This window comes from Balearica regulorum, chromosome 5 (genome assembly GCF_011004875.1).
Source record: "Balearica regulorum gibbericeps isolate bBalReg1 chromosome 5, bBalReg1.pri, whole genome shotgun sequence".
Taxonomy (NCBI): domain Eukaryota; kingdom Metazoa; phylum Chordata; class Aves; order Gruiformes; family Gruidae; genus Balearica; species Balearica regulorum.
In genome coordinates, this window is record NC_046188.1 from 12129613 (window position 1) to 12145917 (window position 16305).

Genomic DNA, 16305 nt, shown 5'->3' on the forward strand with positions numbered 1-16305 from the left:
GTGAGCAGTTTATAATGTGTGTGTTAAATTTTCAGAAGAAATTTTCAGAAGAAATTTTGAACAAAGTGTTGTATAGTTGTTTTGGATGTTGTGGTTGTGAGACCTCAGCTGTGTCTGTGATTGACATATGGAAGTTGTTCACGCTGTGTTCTAGTTGCAGCGTATTGCTTCCCTCTTGGGAGGTACCTGCACATTGTGCAGATACCTTGGGGGGAAAAGCAGATAGTGAAGTAATGGAAAGAACTTCTTTTGCGGACTGAGTCTTGCTGCCTAAAACTACTGAGAAATACCATCCCCCTCCTCTCATGTCCTTAATTTCCTCTTTTGTTTCATTTTTCAGACTTTTTACTTCTTATTTGTATTTGGAGAAGGCACTTTGAAGTGATGTCTTTAAAACAGCAGTGCACACTTGTGCACACATTGCTGTGATGCCTTTTGCATCAGTGGCTGTAATACGTCATTGGGCACATTGGTAATCATAGTTCTTCAAGTATATGCTTGATAGCTACAGAATAAATAATACAGAGACTTTACTGGAAAATGTGCTCCAGTAGTTTACCTTTAGAACTCTGTGGGGAGCTCTGAAATGGGTGACAGCTGGTAAAAGATAATGGATTATCTTTCTGCGAGAAGCATGGGCAAGACCTACTTCTTGCTTCAATCTCCTTGCCTTCATCTCTCCCTCCCCCCTCATGTCTCATATAACACTTAAAAGTCTGTCCTGTGTTTTCTGAGGGACTTAGGTGAAGACTGTTATCACTTTCGTGTTTAAAAAAAAAATTAAAAAGTAATTGGCAAGGAAATAAATTTAACTGTGCAAAACAATTCTTGGAAGAGGAAATCAACACTGTCAACTTGTAATCTTTTAACACATGTCCAGAAATAGATTGTTGAGGAGTCATAGTATTTGAATTAAAATTTGCAGTATTGGAATAAAAAATTAAGCAGGTACATGAATTAGAAAGGACTAGGAAAAGCATCATGTACAATCCTAAATATTGATCAATATACTACAAACAGTGGTCAGGCCAGACATCTTTACCTGTTACTTTCAGAAGTGATAGCCTATACTTTAAGGAAAACTTTAAATTGGGCTTATGTGCTAAAATGTCTGTTAAATAAGATTTTGAAGGAGAGAGATGGAACTGATGATACTCAAAGAAAACTTTTTCCTATGTGATAACTAAAAGATTCTTACTAGATTTTTAGGGTTTTTGATGTGTTAAAATATGTTCACGTGAGAAAGATGAGGCTCCAAATTGACTTCTTGGTTTTTGAACATGCATTTCTTACAAAGTGGTTCTTCAGAAAAGGACAACTTCTTATATTTTGCTTTCCTATAATACAGTTGTGAACACTCTTGGCTTCTTTCCTTCCTTTAAAATACAGCTGAACAGTCAGTCAGGGTGAACTTTTTCCAGCAATTGCACAAACTACTCAGCTATTGTAAAATTTCTTAAATTAATTAGATACGTTTTTGTTCCTGTGTAAGTAACTACTGGTGCAGTCTGAGCACTGTAATAGAAATTGTGACAAAGTGACACTTGCTGCTCAAGTAAATAATACCGTGGAATAGTTCAGCATATAGCTGTTCCTGATATTTCTTTTTAAAGATTTTGTGGACCTAGATTATTTTTTTAAATGAGGCTGGTTTTAAAATTCAAAGTATATAGGAAATGAGTTAAGCTTCCAGAAATTATGATAAAAGTGAAATTGTGTGGCTGTTAGGGTATAAACATTGGGATGGTTGCCAAAAGAGAAGTCTTCACGACTTGAACTCCTTTACAGAAGATTTGAACAACAAAAATGCAAGCTTTATAAGCACAGCCTTCTTTCCCCTCAATGCTGTATGAGATCTCTGTCTTGGAGACCGTTGTTACAGACTTCTGTTGTGTGTGCGCCTGCCCATAAGAACTAGATCAAAGCTTGCGTGCTACTTTAAAGGCCATGAAACTACCAAGAGATTAAAAACATTTTTGATAATATTCATGTCCTTGCTGGATTCACAGTGGCGACCCAAAGATGGAATGATGTGTCACTAAACAAGCAGTTCTGAGCACCTTGTTCATGTAGGTTAAAAAAAAAACAACGATGATGTAGGTGGCATAAATATTGAGAATCTGAAGAGATGAAAAAGTAAAGGAAAAAATTAAAGATTACATCTCTTCCAGACTTTTCTGTTAGAACATTCCAAAGAAGTTTATGGAACAAAAGGATTACGTAGCTTCAGCTCCACAATACTAGCATCAAAAATGAAACTAGCGTGTCTGCACTACAGTATCAAGGATGAAAAGTTTGACAATCTTTAAAAGATTGTGGTTTGGAACTGAATGGTTTTTTAAAAGTGAGCCAATGCAAGTGGAAAATATTACTTAAGAGCTAAAACAATCACTGAATGGGCAAAGTAGCCAAGGTTTACTTAGATGACACTGGAGATAAATTAGTAAAGGAAAACATTAAATTCTGGGTGGAAAAAGAGAAGGGAATGGAGTATAGCTAAAACGATGTGTAAGGAAGTAGAAAGGCAACCATTTGGCCTTTCTCTGTGTTAATAGTTGACTCGATGTCTGTACTAGTTGTAGTTACATTGCAACAGCTTAAAGTATTTTGAAGATTGGCAGAAATTCCTTCTTCTGCTTGTGGTCTCCTCAGAGGCCATGTACTAGGTCAGATTTCTGGAAGGAAGTTAATGCATCCTCACTGGCTCCTGCTCTGGAAATGGAAAGTTGTAAAAGCACATCTACACTGGTAGAGTTTTCCAACTGCATCTGTACTGGCATGCAGGTGCTCACCCTGGTGTTGCATTGGAGCATCCAAACATTTGGTTGTTATTTTCAAGTATGAGTAAAGGAAAAAGGTTGGCAGCCAACAGAATGGAGCCTGAGGTATAGATGAAGATTTGAGATTGCCAGCCTCCTACAAGCTTGTTGTGAATGTCCTGGTACTTGATTTTCTGTTTTGACACCCTGTCTAGATGGGCTGTAAATGAGAAAGGAAAAGGAATTCCTTACTTAAATGCGTGGAAATAAATCTTAGGGCAAAAGGATTATGGATGTAGTGGTTGTTAAACAAAGATGGCATGTGGATAATCTTACTCTTAAATTCAAGTAAAGAGGAGTGTACAAAACCGAAAAGTTGTGTTTAAACTATAAGCTTAAAACCAGAATGTTCTATCAGATACTGCATCTGATGTAAAAACTTGCTGGGATGATCCTCACTTGATATGCCTGCCTTGAAAAGCTGAGGAGCGAGATGTAAAGATGCGACATGTGGTATTTACAACTGTGAGTGTAATGATTGAAATACTTTCCATATTTTAATGGCAGTAATTTTGGTATCAGATAAGGACAACGAACAGATTTTTGTTTCCTACTGGCTTTAAGCATATGCAAGAAAGAGGGAGAAGCTAGAACCCAGGGAGCTTGGCCTGCTGCTGATCACACTGGGGCGTGCTGTAACGGGAGGTACGTTCTGGTTTGGAATGGTAAAGTGGTGGATGTAAGCTTCCAGGAGCCTACAAGAGGTTTTGGAATGCCTCGAAGCATGTCCCTTAAACAGTGTCATGTGGGCTGGCAGTCTGTTGAGAGCTGCTTGTCTAAAATCATCATCCAGAAACTAGATTTATGAATTTCTGAAAGATATCACAGCAAAGATTTTTAGGAAAAGGTGGGCTAAAATACTAAACAGAACCAAAAGCAAATGTGTTCTTTGATACACAAAATATTGAGATACGGGGGAAAGAGCTTATTTGGTGTACGGCACATAAATTGGCAAAAAGTTGGATAAGAAGGGTGACAAAAATGCAGAATGAGGGGAAGAGAAGAAGGAAGAACTCCATCCTGACTGTACTAGAGAAAGTTGAATTTATAATGCTTGGAGACTTGGAAATGTCTCTAGGAAAAGGCATGGTGTTCTGTTTTTAGATTCGTATTGTGTATGCTTTGCATATACATGCAATGCTAAAGCTCTTTAGTCGTGCTCTAAATCAGTTGGATTTTAAAAATTCACTTGTAACTGTTCCACGATTTGACTTCCGGAAGGATGACTGTTTGATTTAAAGGACAGTTTAAAATTTGAACATGTATAAACTGTCATGTGTCTAATATTCCAAACACTTATCCAAAATGTTTTCTTTCAGGGCTATCCAATGTGTACTAAAAAACCCCTCCATGCTTCCAAGTAACCTCTAGATGGACTTTGGTTGTTATTTAGCAGCAGATGTTATGATCTTGGTCACTTTGAATCCTCAGAATAATTAGTTGATGCTGTTTAGCAAACTGATAACTTAAATGGGCAATATTCTAAAACAGAATTCTGCAGGCTTCTCGTTTTTTTTCTTAATAATGACAACTTTTGGTGCTTTTTTGAGCCGTGAGGCCTTTTAAAATATCTGTACTGCTATTGATCCATGTACCATACAGCTTGACTCCATTTCTAGAAATCTACATCTAAGGCCTGGTTAGGATCTCCTCATAGATTTCCAGTAGATTCCCCCCCCCCCCCCCAATTGAGACTTTTTTTTTTAATTTAAATTTTAACTGTAGTATATGGAAAGCCTGGAGGTAGACAAAGACAAATTTTGTAATGTGCTGAGTCAGTGTCAGACATTAAGGAAAAGTTGCATAGTGAAATTAGAAGCACGTTGCTTTATCCGGATAAAGTCTTCATCGCACCTTGGAAGGCTGAGATGTATTTCTCTTCCCTTTCTACTCTCTCTACATCCTTTCTGAGGAAGTGTCAGGAAGCATCCTGCCCTCAGGAGATGTGCTTACCTTCCAAATACGTCAAAACCCAGGGATTTTTCTGTTGCAGATGGCTGACCATGTTTCTAATGCCCTGTGTTATGTTGGTAGTGACTTTTTAGCACTTTGAGTCAATGAAAATAGTTCTGCTGTAAATGGTCTTCATCGCTCCCAGCCAGGGGCATTGGAAGGAGCTGGGCAAGGCAGAGTGGCTTTGGGTCTAGAGAGGGAGCTGAAGAAGTGAAAGTATTTATAATGATAAAAAAGCCACTTTGAGCCTTTCGCTGTGATGTGTGGCAAATCCTGGCATGGGAATTGTCAGTATTCTCTGCAGATTTAAAGACAATCCCCCTCTTCTCTGCTTCTAAGTAACTTGAGCTGCTCCAAATATTCTAGTGCCTGAGTACAGTAATTGCTTGTCACATGTCTTCGTGGCCTTTTCCTGTGGCAAAAATCTGACTTTCATTGACCTTTTAATTAGATCTGGAGCTCCAGGGAAGTTCTGAAACAGGGTGAGTAATGTCTGAGAAAATGTCCTCCTGCCTGCTGCCATTTAAAAGGAAGTGGAGTCAAGATAAAGATGTGCCACACCTGTGCTTAAAGTAACTCTTGCTATCTGAACTCTTGAAATTGAAAAAACAGCTCAGGGTATTTATATGCATAGTGTTGCAGCCGTGAGCCATCACAAAAAGAAATAAAAATGAAGTGCAGTGCTGTAGCACTGTAAGCTAATCTAATGCCCCATCCCCTTAATCTTATATTTCCTAGTTTATTGTGTTGATCTGGCTGAGAACTAAAGTATCAGGAAAAAGGTAATTGTCACTTGACTCTGCTCCCTCAGCCAGCTTTCTGTGCAGCTGCCTGGATGTTAGCACCGAGGCAGGGCACCTCTGCAGCAACTCAACTGCTGCGCTGGCCATTGCGTGGGCAGTTCATCTCGCCTTGGTTGGCGCTACTCAAGATGATGGCCTCTAAAAAGGGCTGCGCTCCTTTATCCTTCTTACTTGTACTGGTGTAGCAGCCTCTCCCAACCCTTCAGTGATGATGATTCAATTTGTTAAACTGCAGGATGATGTGTTCTGTGTCTTGGTAGGTTGGATTTCTGCTGGTTTAGTGAGCAGAATCAGGTCAGTGAGGTGAGACCAGCTGAATTTGTTGAAGCTGATACAAGGAACAGAGCAGATCTGTGATGCTGCCCCTCTTGTCACAGGATCCACTTCAGTTGTGTCATGGAACTACGCCTTGACTTCACTCTAAGTTTCTAAGCAGAGAAAAGAGATACCTCATAAGGTGGATTTCTCTCTTGTCACTCTAAGTGCATTTGTGTAGGGTGCTTTGTCAAGAAGAAGTTATTAATAGAAACCTCTAACCTTTAAAATGAAAGAGGTGGCATGTGGTAAATACAGCACCAATGTAAAGTATGAATTGTTCTGTTACATAATGCATGTATTAAGTTTTTAGTAACTTGAGGTAACATCTTGCATATATCTGGAGAAAACAAAAGATGTGCATTTACTGTAAATAATTGATAAAATTTATGCTGCTTGTCTTGCTAAGTTTTACTTTTAAGATGAAATAAAGCATGCAGTCAGTAAACTAGAATTTGCTCATACGTTGATGTAAGTGGTGGTTTCTTAATTAATATAAGTGTACGTAAGCTTTTATCAGCACAGTGTGGTCATCAGATTGGAATTGTTTTATTGCAGGGTGTGCAAGAGGTGCTGGGTCTGATGAAATTTAGATTCACTCATATGTTGTTATTGAAATTTGAGTGAGCTTAAGTTTGAGGTTTTCTTAATCTCTGGTTTGAAACTATCTGAAAAATAAGTGACAATGTCAAAGGGTTTTTCTGAGCAGCCATAATTCTCAAACTATTCTACAAAAAATTAACAACTCTGCTTTTTAGATTATTCATCATGCAGTAAACTAAGTGGATTTTACCAACGTTTACGACTTTGTTATGGAATGAAAGAAATTGAATCATTGAAAATTTACTGTTTGGAACTAGCGATTCATATAGAAGCCTGAAACAATTTTTCCATTACTGATGTGTTTCAATATGTGATCACTGTTTGCTGTGGTTTAAATGGCCTCTCCAATACCTGCAAAGCCTGGCCCTGGACTAGAAGTACAGAAAAATTGAGGTACAAATAAAACTGTATTAAAGAGAGATTGTATTCTGTGCTGTTTGTTGCCATCCATTTCTTAAAACGTTTTGACGTGTATCTTGGAAGATCCTGTCCTAATATGCTGTAGGTTGGCTGGAAACAGACTCTTGCGCAGCACTTCCATGCTCACTGCAGCCTGAGGCAGATCCACATTGATTCCAGAAAAGGCCATTTTGCCCTTCTCCAGCCTCGTCCTGCTGCCTTGGGCTGGGGCTCCAACATCACAGCTGTATGTGAGTTATATTAGGTGAATTGTTTGGTGGGAGAGGATGGGATAGACAAGTTAGCTTTTGCCTGGAAATGTTTCCTGCTTTGGTTCCAGCATGTGAACGCTGATGATGATCCAAACAATAGAGTGGAGTGTGGTGGGAAGGAACAAGCAGGAACTCTGTTCAGCAGCAGAATGGATTTCCTGGATTAAAGTGGTCATGTAGCTCCCGATTCAGTTGTCTCAAATGTCTGGGATGTCAGTCAGTCTCAGGGAAAATCTGTGATTCAGAGAGTCTCTATATGACTTGATGTGTGTGTGTCTTCTGGACTGGATATGATCGTCTTGAGGAAAATAAAAGGACTGAAGATGAAGCTTAAGAAGGCATTGGATATCAACAGTTACTCAAGAGCAGAAAAGATTCTTTATTGTGGAATAGTAATCTTTTCTTTGCATTTTTTTAGCAAGGCTTAAGAGGAAAGAAAGTACCGCCGTTGAAAACCTTATGAAATTCGAATAGAAGCAAGATCTGGTAATTCAGTCTTTTCAGAAGGTGACAACTTGCAGACATTATTGGGCTTCTGCACAATAGATGAGTCAGTGAAGTCTCTAAGGCTGAAGAGGCTGATAGACCACCAGGGAATCCATGGTTGGTATGTTGTCTGCTGAAAGAGCTGGGAACCTCAGGGAAAGGTTAGAGAGGCATGGCAGCTTTCCCTCTCCCAAAGAAATGTGACAAGTTGAAAAGAGGTTTGAAAAAATGGACTACAAACTGCAGTCAGGAACACAGTTTTTCTAAGAGCTTTCTTAATTCTCCTGTGAGAGTTGGGCGAGAACTTCATCTCGAGCTGCTGTTTTGTTTTTTTTTTAAATGCCCTGGTTAGTACTCATAAAGGTGCAAGTTTTCTTGTTCGGAATGTGTCATCCTGCTTTAAAAAGTCTGTCTGTGGCCTGATAGCTGTATGCTAAAATGTTACGTATTATGAAGCTGCACCAAGCTTGCGCGGATGTTAAGTCACTTCTGGGTTTTCCAGACTAAAAGCTATTCACAGTCATGTTTTTCTTCAGTCTTGGTACTAACAGTTCCATCTTCCAAGGTCAACTTCAGTATCAAAAAAAAAAAAAAAAGACAAACCCTGCTTGAATTGGTTCCAGAGACCAAGTCGTACTTTCCTAAATTACGGATCATTCCATGACAGTAACGCAACATGAAGATGAGAAATTGGTCAGTGAGCTTCTTCCTCTCTTAGATCTCGGATACAAGCTTCCTCTCCCTTGTGCTTGCATCCATTCATTAGCACAAGCCGCTACCTTTAGGGCTGATTGGCTTGTGGTTTTTATTTTACCTGACCATTATTTTTCCATAGGTAGGCTACTGTCATAGATCTATGGGTACAGCAAATAGTCATTTGGTGTTCTTGGATATGTAAGCCAACACTTCCTCTCGCCTGCTAGAACTCTGTTGCAGTCTAGTTCTCAGAGAAGCACGGTGGCTCTGACAGGAGTTAAATCGGCAATCAATGCATTTTGTCCCTTGGACTACTCAGAACTATCTGTGTGTTCCTCACTACTTGTCTGTATAAATCTTGAGTGTTATCTTTGGTGTCCTTTCATTGTAAGCATGAAAAGCAGTGAATGGGCAGATAGCCAGCTATTAAGTGTTTGTGGTAACATTCATCAACGAGCTGGCGAATAGTAGCATATTGCTGCGGGTTGAGTCCTATGTGGTACTTGCTCTTGGAGCTTACCACACAAAAAGAATAACAGTGAACAGGGGTGATGTGTCAAGGTAAATGCTTTGCTGTTCTGCTCGCAAATTTAGTGACACTAATAGGATCAGCACCAGAACTACTACTCAGTATTTTTCTTCAAAACATTTCCGAATGCCATTACCCTTTAGCATGGTGATAAATTTTTCATGCAGTTACTGCAAACTAGTATACAAATTCTAAATGTGAGGATCAGTTCTTCTGTAACTGATAAAGCTGTTCATGGGGCAAAAGGCAGAAGCTACAAGCACTCAGTCTTGGTTTACACTTAAAAGTAATGACGGTTTTATCTTTTTAAACCTTTGAGGATTTTGCATGTAATTATCTAATCCAAATCGTGTCCAAACCCATAGTTCTGTTCAGTGCCAGCCAGGTATCTGATTGAAAGTGGTCAAGCATTCTTTTACATATGTCAGAAGGCTTTCATAAAACAGAGCAAAATCCATAATCATGGCTGCAAATTGATATCTTTCTCTGCTACTTCTTCAGAAAAGTTTGAGGGTTGTTTTTTTTTAAAGGAATATTAGATTAAGTATCACAATACAATATTGAATTTAATAATAGAGTTTTCACTTTTTCTCTTGAAAAATGCTGGCAATCAGCCTCGAAGATTGAGACTTTCTTGATGTTATATTAGTGTATACGTCTGTCTATACTGCCATTTCAGTTCAGATAAATACTGTTAGAAGAGAATATCTTAAGGTTAGGAAGTACTGACTGGCCAGGTACTATAAAACTGAACAGCCTTGCTCAGGGGAAAAAGGGGACTCTGACAGTGTGTGAGGCAGTGTCCCGTATCAAGAGGCTGTTCTGCAAGGACTGAAAGCACTTCGCAAGAGGTAACCAGGTCGTGCTGCTCAGGTTTTTAACCCAGTGGAGCTTGTGTCATTGCAATGATAACTGAAGTCTTGCATCACTGAACTTATTTGTCTAATGGATGTTGATGAATGATGAAGAATCAGATCGTTGAGCAAGAAGCAGACAGAGTAAGTGGAGTGTGTGTATGTCTGCCATAAATATGGGAGGGAGGGCATGGCAGAAGTCAAAGACCCAGCAGAAAATATGTCAGAAAACACAGAACCTGTCACCTTTTGCTTGTAAACAGCAGAACTTTGCTGAAGTTTGGCTTCCTGTAGAATTGGGACCTACCTCCTTTACTATGCTTAGTGGAATAACCCCCTGCCCTTCCCACTGTACTACCTTCCCTTTTCTGCTGTATGCTTCCTTTCTGTCCTCTTCTGTCTCAGTCTTGTTCTGCTGTCTGTCCGTGACTAGGGACAGCAAGGTACATCTGCTTTGCACCGTCATATATGTTGGTTGCCCAGCTAAGCAGGTGATTGCTATATTCCCGCTGCAGCCTTTCCCTTAGAGGAGATGATACTGTGGGTGTCTTTCCTATTTGCTGCCAGTTTTTTTTATAAAACTTTTAGCATCTTGGTATCTTTGGACAACGTCAGTGACATTTGGTAAAGGGGATATTAAGGGTCTTCACTGGAATCAAAAGTACTGGGCAGGAGCAATGGACTAGGACTGCCTAACAGTGTGATCACAGATACCTTATTTCCTTAGGAAACCAGACTGGAAAAAAAAAAAGCATTCAGAGGGGTGGACAGTAAGAGGAAACAGGCCAGCACAGGAGAAGGCAAGCAAGGATCTATAATTGGAAAAATTAAGACTGGAGTCAGCAAAGGATGGAAGAATTAACAAAAATTTAAATTTCTTACATACAGGGGAAACTTCACAATCAGGTAGCAAGAGGATTGTACTTCTTTAAAACTCAGGTGTGGATTGTAACAGGTATTTATCACCCTAGTAAGCAGGTTGGGGCTACCTGGGTGTGGGTATCTCTCAAAACGTGTATACAAGCGCTAACTTGTTAAACCTGTCAGCCTACTGTTTTAGTAGCAATATCATAGGAATGCTGGTTCTTTGAAAAGGGTGCACAAAGGGCAAACAAGTTACTTGATTTCTAGAATGTAAGTGAAGAGGAATGGTTGAGGGAAATGGTAAAACTTGCTGCTCTTTCATGTTCTTCCTCCAAAGAAAACATCTTAAATAAAATATTGGATCTGCCTGGTGGGAGTATGGCTCCACAGACAATTATCTGCGTCATTTTGTTGTTTCCCTGACATTAACATTTTGCAATTCGCATAGTTTCCTACCACAACATTTTGTAAAGGGGATGAGTAGATAAAGGGAGCATGGTGGCAAATGAATTTCTGTATGACCAGACAGTTTGGATGTACCTTCTGGGTAGGTCTGCCTCAATGTTATCATGTTAGATAATAACTTAAACCCCAAATCACTCACAAGATCTGTTCTAAACTGTGAAATTATCTGGTGCAAGGCAGTCCAGTATATGAATAGGTTGTCCAGAGAGGCCGTGGAGTCTCTGTCCTTGGAAGTTTTTGAGACCTGACCAGGCAAAACCCTGAGTAACCTGGTCTGAAAACAATACTGGCTGTGATTTGAGCAGGAGGTTGGACTAGAGTCCTCCTAAGGTCCCTTTCAACCTAAATTGTTGAGAGAGACCTGTAAGTCTGTGTATTATTTTCTTGCAGTTGTGACATTTATTTAAAACTTGAAGCTGCCAATGATACAAAACATCAGATGTTCTTGAACATTTGGCAGCTTCGACTCAGTGGTTTTTGTGACTCTGAATTTCTGGAAACTTGCACTGCTTAACAAAATACACAGGAGTCCTCAAATTAGAGCCATTGGGTAACTCCACTGCTGAAGCAGTAGCTGCCATAAACCCAGCAGGCAGTCTTTTTGTCCACTGTAATGTAAAGGTGAAGCTCTTGTGATTCCACATAGTAGATTATTGACCTACATTGAATGATTCAGAATCTGAACAGAAAATAAAAATCCAAAACATACCTCAATATTTCTCATTTTTAACCACATTCTAGCTTGGGAAAAGTTGTTCTATTATTTTTTTGAGAGTGATGTTGACAATACTACCATCCTTCCTTGACGTGCTTTCAGAAATGAGAGGAAATTTGGCATATGCTTCTGACCTTGACAGAGGCTGACGTGCGCCCATTCCTGGGGTAGCAGTGCAGAGTGCCCAATCTGCCGTGTCAGATCATCTCTGCTGGTGTTCCCTGCAGCTTTTAGTCCTTCTGAAACAATCTTCAAATATCTTTTATCAGGTGGCATAATACAAATTGACTGTGGTGTAGATGCACCAGCTCACAAACCTAAATCACAAACCTATTTACCTATGACTGTGCTTCAAATTATGTTTTCTAATTATTCAAATTGATGTTTTCTTTTTGTGCAAATAGAATATCTTAGTCTCTTCTATCAGGTGAAGAGGAGAATATGATCGGAATAGAATTTGCTCGTGGGTGGAGAATTATGTCTTTCATACGTATGCTGGTTTTTGATGAAGAAATAAATGCTGGCATTTCACTTGCCATTATGAGTACTGGTCAAAACATTGACTGTTACTGTTTTGTATTATATTCTTGAGAACATACATTTCTTGGCTCCTTAAAATTAGTTTGTTTTTTTTTCCCTTGTGTGGCCTCACGGAGAAAACCCTTCTTCCAAACAAGTGTAAGTACAATAATGCAAAATCAGCTTGAGAGAAAAGGCGGTGATGCATACAAATATATTGCACGTAGAACACCTATCCCAAATTCTGATTACAGCCTTACAGTCATGAATAAACAAACTCCTGCAATTACTCTTGACTAATGTTACCCTGACAACAGTATATATAACAAAATTCAGTAATCACTGCCAACAAAAGCCCTGGTACAGCTAATGCTGCTGTTTGCTAGGATGAAATACTTCCACTAAGTATTAAATCAACTCCAAATCATAAGTCCTGTTTTTTAATATTAGGATCAGTAAAGTGTAATTATTCATTCCAGTATATGGAGAAAAAATTGCTTTGAGTTCCCTATTTATAAAATAGTGATATGTGAAACGAGAAGCTGGTGCTTTTTACCAGTTCCATAGTGGTGGGTATATCACTTGACATCATCCTGGCAAGCCCAGCCAGCACAGCTCACTGATACTTTTTGGTGCAAGTTTCTGCTCCCTCGATTTTGCCAGTTCTGTGTGTGCTACTCATCTGGATATTAAAGGGTTGAGGGACAGCAACCTCCTGGGGGGGGGAAAAAAGCCAATTGGAAATATTTTTTGATTTAACTTACCAAAAGATAAAAATTGTGCAATCCAGTACTTAAAAGCAGCAGGTCACATCCTGGTGTAATCAGGGTTCTACTTCAAAATGCCAATAAAGTACGTTTCAGTTTAAATGAATTACTTGTGTGTTCCCTCCTCTGAGCTCTGATCTGCGCAACCTGTGTTGTAGTCTCTGTGATTATGAGATCCTGAGGATGTTAGGTTTTATTTTCAAATTTTATTTGCTTTTAAGGAATCTTAGATGCTTTGACAAAGACTTGAATTTTTCCATTTCAGGGGAAGTCCTGAAAATTTTTTTCTGTACATTCAAAGACTCATGTTTGGTGCTTAGCTGTCCAAGAGAGAGACTGCTGAAGTTGCAGTGTTTCTGAACTTCAACACCTGCTAAATACTAAAAGCCAACATTAATTTAGTGCACAAATAGCTTGTAGAAATAGTACCTTCCTTTTAGGAGGGAATACTTTTTTCATTTACATGTATTAAATTAATTTTAATGTATAGTACTTCACATGACCAATTGAGATGGAAGAAGCCAGACCAACCTAGGACTTTTGCAGTTTTTGAATTGAAATGATGGTAAAGGGAGTGAGGTCTGCTAATCCTGCCTTCTTGAAGGATACAATTCCTAGAAAGATAGCATTAATGCCCTTCTCTGCAGATGCTATTTCTTCTGTTTACTCAAATTTAAGTACGTGCTCTGCTTGGTACATAATATTTATTATTTTTTAAATTATAAAACTATTGCATTAAGTTGTATTGAAGTGAGTGAATTCATTTCTAAACCGAATCATGGTTTTAGAGAGTTGAAGTTTGATGCACTTCAAAGCAGGGAAAACTGTAGACAAAATAATAAAATATTTTGTCACCAGTTGACAAATAAGAAAAATGTAAGAAATAAGGGAGTTTTATTTTAAGTGTACAAGACAGCGTTAACTTGCGTAGGTTTGTGTCTTCCTGCTTTGAAAGTTGCTTGTGATCAATTTACTGCAGCAGGATTTTTTATAAATACTTAAACCAATTATTTTGGTATTCTGTTTACTGACTAGAATTATTGCTAAAATTGGTTCTTTAAAAAAAATAATTATTCTTGGGTTAGTATCCCTCAGAAGTAAAACTACTGGCTTTCATTTCCCTTCCCCTTGAATTCTAATAACAGAACCTGGTGTTCTGCAAAATTAGTCTAATGACCTACATTCTGTAGTAGCGATTCATAACTTGATAATGTTATGAACTTTCACATTTATTTCTTATCTGTAGTTGCGTTTCCTCAATCTGTCCTGATTTGATGGGAAGGGAAGGAGGCAAGAGAACCTTGTAAAATAATTGATACATATCACAGCCATCGGCAGTGGTATTTACTTGTGTAGGTGTCTGAGTGGACTGGTGTAGGTGTAACTGGTTTGAGTTGGTGGTGTTGGGTAAGTTTGTTAGAAACGATTTGGGGTTTTGGGATGATAGTCTCAATGGCCCTGTGGTGGGGGAGACCGTGGTAGGCATTTCTGCTCAGCCAAAATAGGGAATCTAGCAGAAAAATCCAGTAGAGTCTTGTTCTTAAATTTTGTAGTTTGGATGGATGAGAAGCATCCAGTGAAAGCGGTATCACTTGTGGAGGAAACCTTTCCACTAACACCTCTCCTAAGTACAAAGTAGCAGCATGGCTATTCTTCAGTACAGCTATTTCTTCACTTTATTAGGTGTTTTATGATTTTTTGATGAGAGTTTTTCAGGCTTTCTTGGTTAGACTTCATGCTGAAGGTTGTAATCTGCAGCTCAGACTTCTGTATCTTCTGTGCGGTTGTAAGGTTTGGTTGGTTTGTGTTAGCATCTGAAATATATCGTCAAGGCAGCAATCCCTCTTGTAGGAATTCTGTTGGCTTGTAACTCATTAGCTTAATAGCAAAGTAAGGTGAGGTAAAATGGGAGTCTGGGCTGAATTACAAGTAGTAATTCTGTGATGTTTTAATCAGTTGCAAATGAAAAAAAATACACCTGTTTAAAAACTTCAGTCTTTTAGACTAATGTTTGTGATAACGTAGAGAAGAGCAATTTTTTAATTTTTTTTTTCTTATAAGTATAGACATCTTTGTAGACACCATACTTGCTCTTGTGCAGCTTGCACCACTGTTTTTCCCTATTGATTTGGTCTTCGTAATCAGAGGAGAGAATTGTAACAAATGTAGTATCTAAACTAAGTAAAATATTCTGAGTGGGAACTAGAGAGGAGAAAATTGATGAGATGTGCTGGTGCAGTAGAATTTATCAACCAGATATTTTGAGAAATGTCTTGAGTCTAGCGAGACCACCAGAACAAAGTAAGTGTAGGGTAGTTAATTGCTGGACACATTTAGGCTGGAGTCCTTCAATACTTGGTCTAATTGAGATCTGGCGAATGTTGCTTAATATAAAAGATAATTCAAAGTAAAAATCTTAAATTGGCCACAGATCTTGTAGAAAATGGTTTCATTGCTATTGCATAGAGATAGCTATCTCTTGAGAGTGGGTTGTTAAAGCTTTAGCTGGTACTAGCTGAAATAATAAAAAGTAAAGCTGAACTCTGCTTAAGAGAATTATTCTAGCGGGTGAAGTATAGGACAGATTTTCTCTAGGGTTTACCAATAAGGAATCAGCTCTCTCCCTTTCATATGGTCCTTTACTGATTCACAAAACCCTAAAGAGAGGGAGGCGGGGAAATTCCTTCTGAAAGACTACTTTACTCTTTACTTGCTGGCAGCAGGGCAGAACCAACTGTAGGATTGAACTTTTTGAAAAAATTTAGGTGTTAATTAGCATAATTAATATTTTTCCTTCATAGTTCTAATAGTAGTTGAAAAATTACTGTTGCACTGGGTATGCAATGAGTACTTTTGACCTCTGGTTTATGGATTGTTTTGGCTTACAATATTTCTCTTGATAATTGAATTTTCTTTTTCTTTTTTTCCCCTTAAACAGCAAGACCATTTACAAAATTGGTAAAGGAAATGCAACTCCATCGCGATGACTTTGAAATTATAAAAGTAATTGGAAGAGGTGCATTTGGTGAGGTAAGAGATTTTTACTCTGAGTTGTAATAATGTAGCTTTCATCGTTCATACATCTGACTTCTTGCTACAGTTTACCTGCATTTGTCCTAAAGACAAAAGATTCACACAGATGTGTTAAAATACTTGCAAATGTGCCATGGAGCTAGGTACTAGTGAAAGGTCCCTTTGAAGCAGGGTATTTAGTGTCCAGTTCTGCTGTTTCTGTGACGGGCTCAT

The 16305-nt window shown here is 38.6% G+C and overlaps 1 protein-coding gene across 11 annotated transcripts in view; it reads left to right on the forward strand.

Annotated features, from left to right (window-relative positions):
* The window catches only part of CDC42BPB (CDC42 binding protein kinase beta), a 94640-nt gene that overhangs the window by 13191 nt on the left and 65144 nt on the right, over positions 1-16305 (forward strand). For all 11 annotated transcript variants that reach the window (XM_075753504.1, XM_075753507.1, XM_075753510.1 and 8 more), the window contains exon 2: positions 15998-16089. In XM_075753504.1, coding sequence (XP_075609619.1) covers positions 15998-16089 — 92 coding nt within the window. The remainder of the gene's footprint in view (positions 1-15997; positions 16090-16305) is intronic.